Source organism: Heptranchias perlo, chromosome 16, assembly GCF_035084215.1.
Source record: "Heptranchias perlo isolate sHepPer1 chromosome 16, sHepPer1.hap1, whole genome shotgun sequence".
Taxonomy (NCBI): Eukaryota; Metazoa; Chordata; class Chondrichthyes; order Hexanchiformes; family Hexanchidae; genus Heptranchias; species Heptranchias perlo.
This window is the reverse complement of record NC_090340.1, coordinates 66,127,046-66,141,534: the sequence shown is the minus strand read 5'-3', so window position 1 is coordinate 66,141,534 and position 14,489 is coordinate 66,127,046. Positions and strand designations below refer to the sequence as shown.

Sequence of the window (14,489 nt, the reverse complement as noted above, 5' to 3'; positions counted from 1 at the left end):
GTAATTGAGAGAACAACAAGGTCCAGAACCACTCAAAACAGACAAGAGCGGCTCCCCGGAAACCCAGCGCCTCAGCCGCCAGCGCCACAGCCGGACCAGCGCCGCCACTGCAGCTGCCCGAGCTCCTAATTCATAATCCCCTTCAAATCCACCTCTTGACCTAGGTTTAGGCACACCCTCCAACTACCGCCCACATTTTCCAACGTTAGAGGCGCTTCATAAATGCACATTGTTATTAGCAGCAACCATTCTCTGATCCAACTATTTTTGTCTGTTTCCCCCCCACCCCTCCGCCTCTTAATTTGTCAACTCTTCCTGGGTATGGGTTCCACAGGCCTCAATCACCCTCTCGTACATCAGCCAAGTGCACATTCCATCTATGAGCCCAGATAGTAAGTGGCAGCTATTCAACTATGGAAGGCATCTCAATCACACCCAATCCTACCCTTACCCACCATATCCACACACTTCCCAGCAGAGATCAGGAGCAGGAACCCGAGCTGATGTTTCCACCCTTTAGCCCAGGATCAAAGGCCAACTGCTCCCCTCAGTTGAGACGAGGTAACTCAGCAACAGACTGGGGATTGTACCCAAGACCTTCTCTATTGCTCAGTACAACACTCTGCACAGCACAAAGCCAATAAACCGTTGTAAAGCTTAGCATGAAGAGGTTACAAACAATGATGTGGAGATGCCGGTGATGGACTGGGGTTGACAATTGTAAACAATTTTACAACACCAAGTTATAGTCCAACAATTTTATTTGAAATTCACAAGCTTTCGGAGGCTTCCTCCTTAGGTGAATGTGGAAATGAAATCCTCGAACCCTTCGCATTTATAAATCACAGAACAATACCTGGTGATTACAGATAGTCTTTCCAACTGCCCGTTGCCAAGGCAATCACAGTGTGCAGACAGAGAGGTGTTACCTACAAGGCCACCGAATATACAAACAACCAAAAAAAACCAGAAAGAGGCAGAAACATCGAAACATCCAGAAGGAAGAGAAAGACAGCAAATGACCCGTTATATTAAAAACAGATAACATTTGTTCGAAGGATACCCCAGAGCATGGTACATTGGCGAGACCATGCAGACGCTGCGACAATGGATGAACGGACACCGCGCAACAATCGCCAGACAGGAGGGTTCTCTCCCAGTCGGGGAACACTTCAGCAGTCAAGGACATTCAGCCACCGACCTTCGGGTAAGCGTTCTCCAAGGCGGCCTTCGAGACACACGACAACGCAAAATCGTCGAGCAGAAATTGATAGCCAAGTTCCACACCCATGAGGACGGCCTCAACCGGGATCTTGGGTTCATGTCACGCTACACGTAACCCCACCAGCGAACAAATGTTATCTATTTTTAATATAACGGGTCATTTGCTGTCTTTCTCTTCCTTCTGGATGTTTCTATGTTTCTGCCTCTCTCTGGGTTTTTTTGGTTGTTTGTATTAAGAAAAGACACACTTGCTCTCGAGGCAGTACAAAGAAGGTTCACTCGGTTAATCCCGGGGATGAGGGGGCGGACATATGAGGAGAGGTTGAGTAGATTGGGACTCTACTCATTGGAGTTCAGAAGAATGAGAGGCGATCTTATTGAAACATATAAGATTGTGAAGGGGCTTGATCGTGTGGATGCGGTAAGGATGTTCCCAAGGATGGGTGAAACTAGAACGAGGGGGCATAATCTTAGAATAAGGGGCTGCTCTTTCAAAACTGAGATGAGGTGAAACTTCTTCTCTCAGAGGGTAGTAGGTCTGTGGAATTTGCTGCCCCAGGAAGCTGTGGAAGCTACATCATTAAATAAATTTAAAACAGAAATAGACAGTTTCCTCGAAGTAAAGGGAATTAGGGGTTACGGGGAGCGGGCAGGAAATTGGACATGAATTTAGATTTGAGGTTAGGATCAGATCAGCCATGATCTTATTGAATGGCGGAGCAGGCTCGAGGGGCCGATTGGCCTACTCCTGCTCCTATTTCTTATGTTCTTAAAATGATTGTGCCCATAACATACCCATTAAACAGAATGCCTGTTACACATTCTCCTCCCCCCCTCACAGGGTTCCAGTTACAGCCCCCATCACATCGGGTCCCTGTTAAACCCCTCTCACACAGGGTCTGTTACAGCATCGCCAGACAGTCTCTCTGTTATATCACCTTATCAATGTCCATTACAACCCTCCCCACCCCACACCTGTCCATTATATCCTCTTATCAAACACGGGGTACGGTAGCATAGTGGTTATGTTACTGGACTAGTAATTCAGAGGCCTGGATTAATAATCCGGAGTCATGAGTTCAAATCCCGCCACGGCAGCTGGGGAATTTAAATTCAATTAATTAAAAAAATAAAATCTGGAATTAAAATATTATCAGTGGTGGCTATGAAACTACCGGATTGTTCACTAATGCCCTTTAGGGAAGGAAACCTGCCGTCCTTACCTGGTCTGGGCCGATATGTGACTCCAGACCCACAGCAATGTGGTTGATTCTTAATTGCCCTCTGAAACGGCCTAGCAAGCCACTCAGTTGTAAAATCTCGTTTAAATAAAAGTCACAATAAGAATAAAACTGGACGGACGGACCACGAGGCACCGGACACGACAAAGGCAAACCAAGCCCAGTCGACCCTGCAAGGTCCTCCTCACGAACATCTGGGGACTTGTGCCAAAATTGGGAGAGCTGTCCCACAGACTAGTCAAGCAACAGCCTGACATAGCCATACTCACAGAATCATACCTTTCAGCCAATGTCCCAGACTCTTCCATCACCATCCCTGGGTATGTCCTGTCCCACTGGCAGGACAGACCCACCAGAGGTGGCGGTACAGTGATATACAGTCAGGAGGGAATGGCCCTGGGAGTCCTCAACATTCACCCTGGACCCTATGAAATCTCATGGCATCAGGTCAAACATGGGGAAGGAAACCTCCTGCTGATTACCACCTACCGTCCTCCATGTTGACAAGCACTGAGGGTAGCAAGGGCATAGAATGTACTCTGGGTGGGGGACTTCAATGTCCATCACCAAGAGTGGCTCGATAGCATCACTACTAACCGAGCTGGCCGAGTCCTGAAGGACATAGCTGCCATTCTGGGCCTGCGGCAGGTGGTGAGGGAAAAACTTACTTGACCTCGTCCTCACCAATCTACCTGTCGCAGATGCGTCTGTCCATGACAGTATTGGTAGGACACCATCCAACATGTTGTGTGGCACTACCACCGTGCTAAATGGGATAGATTCAGAACAGATCTAGCAGCATGAGGTGCTGTGGGCCATCAGCAGCAGCAGAATTGTATTCCAGTATCAACCTGTAACCTCGTGGCCCGGCATATTCCTCACTCTACCATTACCAACAAGCCAGGGGATCAACCCTGGCTCAATGACGAGTGCAGAAGAGCATGCCAGGAGCAGCACCAGGCGTACTGAAAAATGAGGTGCCAACCCAGTGAAGCTACAACTCAGGACTACATGCATGCTAAGCAGCGGAAGCAACATGCTATAGACAGAGCTAAGCAATTCCACAACCAACGGATCAGATCAAAGCTCTGCAGTCCTGCCACATCCAGTCGTGAATGGTGGTGGACAATTAAACAACTAATGGGAGGAGGAGGCTCTGCAAACATCCCCAATGATGGCGAAGTCCAGCACGTGAGTGCAAAAGACAAGGCTGAAGTGTTTGCAACCATCTTCAGCCAGAAGTGCCAAGTGGATGATCCATCTCGACCTCCTCCCGATATCCCCACCATCACAGAAGCCAGTCTTCAGCCAATTCAATTCACTCCACGTGATATCAAGAAACGGCTGAGTGCACTGGATACAGCAAAGGCTATGGGCCCCGACAACATCCCGGCTGTAGTGCTGAAGACTTGTGCTCCAGGACTAGCTGCGCCTCTAGCCAAGCTGTTCCAGTACAGCTACAACACTGGCATCTACCCGACAATGTAGAAAATTGCCCAGGTCTGTCCTGTCCACAAAAAGCAGGACAAATCCAATCCGGCCAATTACCGCCCCATCAGTCTACTCTCAATCATCAGCAAAGTGATGGAAGGTGTCGTCGACAGTGCTATCAAGCGGCACTTACTCACCAATAATCTGCTCACCGATGCTCAGTTTGGGTTCCGCCAGGTCCACTGGGCTCCAGACCTCATTACAGCCTTGGTCCAAACATGGACAAAATGATCTGGATTTCAGAGGTGAGGTCAGAGTGACTGCCCTTGACATCAAGGCAGCATTTGACTGAGTGTGGCACCAAGGAGCCCTAGTAAAATTGAAGTCAATGGGAATCAGGGAGAAAACTCTCCAGTGGCTGGAGTCATACCTAGCACAAAGGAAGATGGTAGTGGTTGTTGGAGGCCAATCATCTCAGCCCCAGGACATTGCTGCAGGAGTTCCTCAGGGCAGTGTCTTAGGCCCAACCATCTTCAGCTGCTTCATCAATGACCTTCCCTCCAACATAAGGTCAGAAATGGGGATGTTCGCTGATGATTGCACAGTGCTCAGTTCCATTCGCAACCCCTCAGATAATGAAGCAGTCCGAGCCCGCATGCAGCAAGACCTGGACAACATCCAGGCTTGGGCTCATAAGTGGCAAGTAACATTCGCGCCAGACAAGTGCCAGGCAATGACCATCTCCAACAAGAGTCTAACCACCTCCCCTTGACATTCAATGGCATTACCATCGCCGAATCCCCCACCATCAACATCCTGGGGGTCATCATTGAAAAGAAACTTAACTGGACCAGCCATATAAATACTGTGGCTACAAGAGCTGGTCAGAGGCTGGGTATTCTGCGGTGAGTGACTCACCTCCTGACTCCCCAAAGCCTTTCCACCATCTACAAGGCACAAGTCAGGAGTGTGATGGAATACTCTCCACTTGCCTGGATGAGTGCAGCTCCAATAACATCCAGAAGCTCAACACCATCCAGGACAAAGCAGCCCGCTTGATTGGCACCCCATCCACCACCCGAAACATTCACTCCCTCCACCACCGGTGCACTGTGGCTGCAGTGTGTACCATCCACAGGATGCACTGCAGCAACTCGCCAAGGCTTCTTCGACAGCACCTCCCAAACCCGCGACCTCTACCACCTAGTAAGACAAGGGCAGCATGTATATGGGAACAACACCACTTGCACCACCTCCAATTCACACATCATCCCGACTTGGAAATATATCACCGTTCCTTCATCGTCGCTGGGTCAAAATCCTGGAACTCCCTTCCTAACAGCACTGTGGGAGAACCTTCACCACACAGACTGCAGCGGTTCAAGAAGGCGGCTCACCACCACCTTCTCAAGGGCAATTAGGGATGGGCAATGAATGCCGGCCTCGCCAGCGACGCCCACATCCCGTGACCGAATAAAAAAAACTCCCCCTCCCCAAACATAAGGTCTCTGTTACTCTTTGATCAGTACTAAACAGTTTTAAAAATCAGAAGTAAAACACAAAACAGCACAAAAAAGGCGTAATTTTATTTATATACATGTAATGTACAGAGAAGCACCATTGCAGATACAGTACAGATACAATCCTTTGTCTATAATACAGGTTGGGTAATGCACGAGAGGAAAACTTTCTCTGGTGGTGATTCCCACCACCCGAGCCGATTCACTTTGGTATTTCAGTCAGTGATTGATGGGAATCACTGGGACAGTCAGTTACAAAAATAGAATTTCCTTGGCAATTAGAGATTGCTCCTTGATTCGCAGGAACTGATTACATTTCTATCAAAAATGAAAGTTGACACCAGTCAGTATTGTTCTACAGCCCTTTAGTGACAGTACAAAGCAGCCTTTCCCCAGGAACACCGCTCCATTTACAGCACTCCGATTAAACATTTCTGTCTGTGAAATGCCTTGGGATGTTTGTCTACATTAACGGCGCTATAAATACAGGTCGTCCTTGTAACTATCAGGTGCCACTGTTGTCAGTTCCTATTCAGCAGTCCACGGGGAGGTTGTTCCCCAGCAGGTCATCAGTCCCCACCTGCTGTACTGTTTATTTACATTCAACACTTTACAATTAGACCCAGGGCATAAGGTCATTATCTCAAATGAAAATTCTTACTTCCTAACCTTTATGGGTGGAGCTACGTTCTTATAAAACAACACACATTTGGGTTAGTTACCCGAGTGATAGGTGAGTGAGGCTGGGTTAGTTACCAGAGTGACAGGTGAGTGAGGCTGGGTTAGTTACCAGAGTGACAGGTGAGTGAGGCTGGGTTAGTTACCAGAGTGACAGGTGAGTGAGGCTGGGTTAGTTACCAGAGTGACAGGTGAGTGAGGCTGGGTTAGTTACCAGAGTGACAGGTGAGTGAGGCTGGGTTAGTTACCAGAGTGACAGGTGAGTGAGGCTGGGTTAGTTACCAGAGTGACAGGTGAGTGAGGCTGGGTTAGTTACCAGAGTGACAGGTGAGTGAGGCTGGGTTAGTTACCAGAGTGACAGGTGAGTGAAGCAGAATGAAACCAAACTGCTCAGTGACAGCAGTGATCAAGGGGCCAAGCATGAAATGCAGGGTAGGGAGCACATGTGTAAAGTGCACAGTCGACGTAGTGTTATTCATGGTGCAAACCAGCTATCAGTCCACAGAAAGGTGTCAGGAGTGAGAGTGGGGCCTGGAGTCTCCTCTTTGGGCACAACCCGGAAGTTACACCCAATATTGTGCCTATTTTGCCAATGTCAAGTTGCAGTGAGGTATTCTCCCAATCTCATCAAAATACGCACGAACTTTAAATGGACGTAATTCAGCGTAAACAATTGGGGCTCAAAGAAACAATGAACCCAGACAGTATTTTACTTCTATAAGTATGTAAATTTATGTTTCAACTCATTTACCCATCATTCATGTACATCAGGCACAGCAAGTTTAAGAACCTGCAATCAGGGGTGCCATAAAAATCAATTCAAAGAAACAGAAAATACAGAGCAGGCTTCAAGAGGATAAATATTTAAAAACTCCCAACAAATTGCAATTAAACATCAGAAAATTGACCATTTCCTGCTGAAATGGTCTGATTGCAATGTTAAGAGAATCCAAACATAGGCTCCTGCTCCCTGTCCAATAATCGCTGCATCGACAGTAGGCTAGAACATGGTCAGGTTTTACTGCAATGATAGATTTGTTAGCAAAATTAAAACCCATGGGATTAAAGGGGCAGCGTGGATACAAAATTGGCCAAGACACAGAAAGCAGAGAGTAGTGGTGAACGGTTGTTTTTCAGACTGGAGGAAAGTATACAGTGATGTTCCCCAGGGGTCAGTATTAGGACCACTGCTCTTTTTGATATATATTAATGACCTGGACTTGGGTATAGAGGGTATAATTTCTAAGTTTGCAGATGACATGAAACTCGGAAATGTAGTAAACAATGAATAGGATAGTAACAGACTTCAGGAAGACATAGACAGACTGATGAAATGGGCAGACAGGTGGCAGATGAAATTTAATGCAGAGAAGTGTGAAGTGATACATTTTGGTAGGAAGAATGAGGAGAGGCACTTTTAAAGAGGGTGCAGGAACAGAGAGACCTGGGGGTGTTATGTACACAAATCTTTGAAGGTGGCAGGACAAGTTGAGAAGGCTGTTAAAAAGGCATATGGGATCCTGGGCTTTATAAATAGAGGTATAGAGTACAAAAGCAAGGAAGTTATGCTAAACCTTTATAAAACACTGGTTAGGCCTCAGCTGGAGTATTCTGTTCAATTCTGGGCACCGCACTTTAGGAAGGATGTCAAGGCCTTAGAGAGGGTGCAGAAAAGATTTACTAGAATTGTACAAGGGATGAGGGGCTTCAGTTATGTGGAGCGACCGGAAAAGCTGGGATTGTTCTCCTTAGAACAGAGAAGGTTATGGGGAGATTTGATAGAGGTGTTCAAAGTCATGAACGGTTTTGATAGAGTAAATAAGGAGAAACTGTTTCCAGTGGCAGAAGGGTCGGTAACCGGAGGACACGGATTTAAGGTGATTGGCAAAAGAGCCAGAGGCGACATGAGGAAAAACTTTTTTAAGCAGCGAGTTGTTATGATCTGGAATTCGCTGCCTGAAAGGGCGGTGGAAGCAGATTCAATAATAACATTCAAAAGGGAATTGGATAAATATTTGAATGGAAAGAATTTACAGGGCTGTGAGGAAAGAGCAGGGGAAGGGGACTAATTGGATAGCTCTTTCAAAGAGCCAAAACAAGCACGATGGGCCGAATGGCCTCCTCCTGTGCTGTACCTACGATGATACTGTGAGTGCGAGATAAAGAAAGACTAGAATTTATATAACGCCTTTCACAACCAATACTTGAAGGGAAAAAAATTACAGCGCAATGGGGGAAAAGCAAGAGTGGGATTAATTGGATAGCTCTTTCAAAGAACCGGCACAGCCACGATGGGCCAAATGGCCTCCTTCTGTGCTGTATGAATCTATGATTTGTGGTTGAATTGCCCAACCCTGCAAATTAGCATTCGATTTGCATACCCTATAAGCACAGCTCAAAACAGCAGCCACAGACAAAAAGCCAGCTGTGAAGTGCTCTCTCTGGAGCTAGTGCTCAACATGTGCAGATGTGCAGAACACTTCCTTCTGATTGGAAATCTTTAAACCTCCATGGGTCAGGATACCTCGCTACGTATTCACCAGATCCTATGTTCAATTCTCTCTTTCTCACCACTCATCCCCTCCAAACTTGAATTGTCCAACAGTGTTTATCTCAGCAAACCAGAGTACTGGTGGGTGCAAGGCTGCGAGCGGCCTCTGGATTCCAATCCAATCACCCAACACACAGCAACAACGCTCTCCTTCCCACTGTGCCAACACATTACATGTAAAAACAACGTTCCTCAGCTGATGTCCTGCTCCCCACCTTGCACCCCCTCCTCATGCACCTCGCTCCTGCCCCCACTCCCCCCTCCTCGCCTCTCCCCCCTTGCCCCTGCCCCCGGTCCCCCTCCTCGCTTCTCCCCCCACTCCCCCCTCCTCGCTTCTCCCCCCGCTCCCCCTCCTCGCTTCTCCCCCCCCTCGCTCCTGCCCCCGCTCCCCCTCCTTGCTTCTCCCCCCCGTTCCTCCCCACCATCGCTCCTCCCCTCCTCGCTTCTCCCCCCGCTCTTCCCCCCCTCCCAACCACAAGCACGGTGTGATACATATTCAGAGCAGGTAATGTTCGCATCTCAAAACCCCTCAACACCCAGTGCTATGGAGAAGGGAGCGTGTGGGAAACAGATTCCCCTTCCAATCCACACTACAGCAATTAGGGACGTGCTGATCAGAGGTTGCTCAGACTTCGATGGGGAAAGGGAGGGGAAAAGATTTGGAGGGCAGGGTGACAGCAGGACAGTGTCCGATTGGCAGTCTGTGCCCACTCCCCCCATTGCCAAACTGCAGGTGGAAAACGAAATGGAAATAAAAATACAAGGAAAGGTTTGAGTTTTTAGTCAATTCAAACTGTGGACCAGATTGATGGAAGTTACTTTTCAGCAGCTGTAAGTAAGAGGAGTCGGTGTGCTGCCCCAATGAAGTGCGTCTTGCTCCCTCTCCACTGCTCGACTCAAACCTTGCCCACAGGCGCTGTCTGCCATGAACAGCACCCCCCCACCCAATGAAATATTTCTCTTCATTATGATGGACTCGGGGTGTTACTGGGGAGGGGCCGTTTACACCGGGTCTAGGGGTGGGGAAGAGGGGGTCACTCTCCCTGCGAGGGGGAGGGGTGGGCGGAGGCGGAGGGTCACTGTACAGTGAGACCCAGACTCGCAGAGCAACAGGGACGTTCAGAAATTGGATAAATACTTGAAAACGAAAATATTTGCAGGTCTATGAGGAAAGAACAGGGGGGAATGGGACTAATTGGATGGCACTTTCAAAGAGCCGGCACAGGCACAATGGGCCGAATGGCCTCCTCCTGTGCTGTATCATTCTACAATACCCCAGTCTCACTCTGTAGACACTATTCTAAGAATACCATATATTAGTGGCTGCCTCAGGATACTTGTGCTTGTTGAAACCAAACTACGCAACTAAAGCTTCGTAAGTAACAGAAGTTTCTGCCCAGCAGGTCTCTGCCACTGTCCTGATACAAGCACTTACATGCAGCACACTTCAGTGACAAAGTTATTAGATTAACATGATAATATGAACAGTTTCAGGCCACATATCTGTGCCTTTTTGCTGGTTTAAGTGATACAATGCAGTGGTCATTAGATCATCTGTTCTAACTGTGAACACGGGAGTGCTGAACTAGTCAGCCTGAACCTGGATTGGAAGGAATTGCACCAATCGCAGGGATATTACCAGCATCCAGTTCGCATCTCGTGTTAACAAGATTTTTTAAACCAAATTACAAAACTTTATGCTCCAAAGTTAAAACAACTGTATTATCTTCACAACAATAAACTTAATGTACAATTATAAAAATGCTGTGAAGTTCAGTAAATAACAAAAAGGCACATTTGGCAACGAACAGCAACATGGAGGTCTCTGGTACATGAAGGACTCACAATAATCAAATGTGAGATTTCTCCCATTCTTACAATAGCTGGTGGCCTTCCATCAGTCACGGTCTTTGTGCTCTTGCAGGTTTTATTCCCCGAGACGGAGCAAAGGTCTTTGGTCTTGTTGAGCACAGTGATGCCTGAGGTTTATCCCGTCCTCCCTCACACTAAAAGTCCCATTCGGGTCACTTTGGCCGAGAGAAATGAATGTATAACAAAGACTACAGGCTTTGGGCACGAATGCAAGTCCAGGTGCTGGAAAAGATGGAGAAAGTCATGGGATACAGACGGAAAGAAGCAGAGAGACGGAAACCTACAACACAATAACAAAGGGAATACACATGGGGAGGGGGAGTGATTGATACACCATTAACAGCTTATCACAGCAACAAAAGCATATGTATTTCATTGAGTGACTCATGCCATGTCGCGTAATGCTCAATATTTGAGCCTTGTTTGGAAACCATCTGAACCTTGGGAGACTTTGGAACTCCAAATCACTCATCACCTGCTCCTTTATATACATTCCTTCGGCATGACCCTGGGTCCAGGTGGGGTGGGGCTTCACTGATCTTTTAGTGGTATTTGTTGATGATATAATTTCCTTGATGGGATGAGCAATTTCTTGGGTTGTTGGCACAGGAACAGGCTCTGCAGCCCATCTTGCAGGGCCAAAAACATTGATACCCCAAATGCCAATACCCCAAACGCCAATACCAATACCCCAAACAAAACACAAAAACCAATACCCCAAACAAAACACAAAAACCAATACCCCAAACAAAACACAAAAACCAATACCCCAAACAAAACACAAAAACCAATACCCCAAACAAAACACAAAAACCAATACCCCAAACAAAACACAAAAACCAATACCCCAAACAAAACACAAAAACCAATACCCCAAACAAAACACAAAAACCAATACCCCAAACACAAAAACCAATACCCCAAACAAAACACAAAAACCAATACCCCAAACAAAACACAAAAACCAATACCCTAAACAACAATACCCTCTTTTGCACATTCCTAAAAATATCTATCCAATTCTCCCTTACATTTTTTTCCACATTATCTCCCTCCACTGCCTCTCGACAGTCTGTTCCACCACATTTACTCCCGCTGTGTAAAAGCAGTTAGTCTGTTTGTGCACCTTCCCACTTCAAATCTTGAGCCCGTTTCCCTTGGTTCTAAGGTTTGTGGCAATTTCCAACATATTAGTAATGATGAGCCAATATAAAACATTAATACCTCAGTTAGAGTAAAGAAAAAAAGAAATGTGAAAGGTTGAACAGGCTGGGGCTCTTTTCTCTAGAAGAGAAGACCGAGGGGTGACCTGATCGAGTTCTTTAAGATTACGAAAGGATTTGATAGGGTAGACGTACAGAAAATGTTTCCACTTATGGGGAGTCCAAAACTAGAGGTCATAAATACAAAATCGTCATTAATAAATCCAATAGGGAATTTAGGAGAAACTTCTTTACCCAGAGAGTGATGAGAATGTGGAACTCACTACCACATAGAATGGTTGAGGCGAATAGCACAGATGTATTTAAGAGGAAGCTGAATAAACACATGAGGGAGAAAGGAATAGAAGGATATGCTGATAGGATGAGATGAAGTAGGGAGGGAGGAGGCTCATGTGGAGTATAAATACCGGTATAGACCAGATGGGCCGAATGGCCTCTGTGCTGGAATTTCTACATAACTTGCATTAATATAGCACCTTTCATGACCTCATGATATCCCAAAGTGCTTCTCAGCCAATGAGGCATTTTTCATAAATATAGTCACCGTTGCAATGTAGGGAAATGTAAACAGCCAATTTGCACACAGCAAGCTCCCACAGACAGTGAAATAAATGACCAGATAATCAGTTTTTAGTGATGTTGATCGAGGGATAATATTGGTCAGGACACTGGGAGAACTCTTCTTTGAAATAGTGCCTGAGGGGGCAGACGGGGTCTAAACATGCCCCACTTTCCTTCCCTATAATGGTGTGGGGGGGCAGGCAGTGCAGTTTCCTTACTTCGCCTCTCATCCCCTTTCTAAAGTTGAATGTTTTTATTGTGCTCAATTTTCTTTCTCATCATAAGCCTAACCTTAAATTGCACCATACTATGCTCACTGCTGGTCAATTTGCTCTCGAACTCTGACCTGCTCTATCATCTCATCGATTCTTGATACCAGGTCCAACGGCGCTCCTGTTTGTGTGGGTTCCCTGTAACAATCCAATGTTGTGCCCCGGATCATGTTTCCTCTCCTGCAGACTTCCAGTCTATCCCTGGTAAACTGAAGTCGCCCATAACAACTGCAGGAATGTATGTCCAATCCCCTCTCCTGACCCTGTGGTCCACAACATGGACCATAGTTACTGTCCTTCCTCTTTTACACCTCCCATCCCAATCCACAGGGTTTCCACCCTGATATGTCCACCTGGTTATAACCAAGTTCTCTTTCACATAAAAAGCTACACCTCTACTCATTTGTCTTTCCTATCTCTACAAAGTAAATTGTATCCCTGTACACTTGTCCAACTTATGTTACTGTTGAACCAAGTCTCGGTGATGCCGAGGATATCAACGAGCTCGAGTTAAATACTGGAAGACTGTCCATTAATGACTAGAACCCAATGGTAAGCATGAACTGGCTTCACTTCATACTTCTCAAAGTCCCCTGACATCGATCAGAGCTCAACAAAAACAAACACAGAACTCCACTGATTCCTCACAGGATGAACGTGTCAAGGGAGGGGAACTGACCACATAGACCAGGAACGTCCAACGTCTGATCACTGGTCTATGCTGAGTAGGTTGATCTCTACAATCCTCCTCAGTGCGCCTGGGTCAGAGAAGTGAACAATCAGCTACCGATTCTGTTGCAGGAGTCCCCTGCTCAGGTGGTTGCACAGGTTTGTTTGTGATGTCTACACAAACTAAGTTCTAAAGCATAAAAGGTTACTTGGTCCATTAAGCCCTCTCCAGACAGAGCTCAGCATGGACGTCCAACCCACCTGTTGATCCTCTACATTAAGCTCCGTTCTTATCTCACAGAGGGAAAAAAAGTTAAACAGTGCTATTGCTGTCAGGTGAGAACAGGGTCAGACTGGATTGAACTACCCCCACTCCCAAGGTCAACTAGCTTGTTGACGCTCTCGGCCCAGTCTCCCACATGAAGAAATGCCCTGAGCAAGGATCCATAGGGCAGTTGGCATCTGTGGAGCTGGCCTCTGGTGAGGGCCCAGTCTTTCAGGATAGGAGGGGATGTGGAGAGAATTGGAGGGGTGGGGAAATGCAATGAAAACTCATCGAATCTCACAGCACAGAACGAGGCCATTCAACCCAACATGCCTGTGCCGGGGCTGATGAGTGGGATTCTCAAGCTTTTTCATTAATGGGGCACAATCTAACCCAGCATCACCTCTGGCCTCTCACAGCTTTAACAACACAAGGCTGAAATGAGCAGAGGCAGGGGAACAAGTTCACTGCAGGTTCTCTCTGGTGGGAAATGGTGCAAGTTTAAGAGCTCCAAAGGTTAGGGAGGGGGAGAGAAAAGAGAGGGAGAAGATAGGCATAAAAAAATGGAACCTCCAGTTCCATCATTTGCAGGTAGTAGTGTAAAAAAAAATCAGAATTTACAAAGCCTGCTCTCACCAGCTCTCCTTCTGGCCCCCCGAAGTCCAAATACAACATCCTGATCCCATCGTCAGCAGACATCTTCAGCCTTTCAAACGGATACTGGAAAAGGACATTGGATGAGTCCATTGCTGAGCTGTCCTGGGACATCGCAAAACCACTTTCATAGTGGACGGTCAGCTTTACTTCCTGTCCATTCCAAGTACATTCTGTTTAAAAAATAAAAGTTAAATTCACAGTAATTGGTGTTACACGAGTTGTCATGGTAACAGCTTCATCATCTTCTGTGACGGTGTCACTAATCAGTCAATAGCATCAGTTCCTGGGGGGGCAATAGACAGATCCAATCCCATTCATCCAGAGG

The 14,489-nt window shown here is 46.7% G+C and overlaps 1 protein-coding gene across 1 annotated transcript in view; it reads right to left on the bottom strand.

The window, feature by feature from the left end:
- Positions 1-9,127: 9,127 nt before the first annotated feature.
- LOC137333850 (beta-2-syntrophin-like) overlaps positions 9,128-14,489 on the bottom strand; it is a 66,476-nt gene continuing 61,114 nt past the window's right edge. The window contains 2 exon segments of the mRNA XM_067998239.1: positions 9,128-10,739; positions 14,144-14,334. Coding sequence (XP_067854340.1) covers positions 10,647-10,739; positions 14,144-14,334 — 284 coding nt within the window. The 3' untranslated portion in view covers positions 9,128-10,646.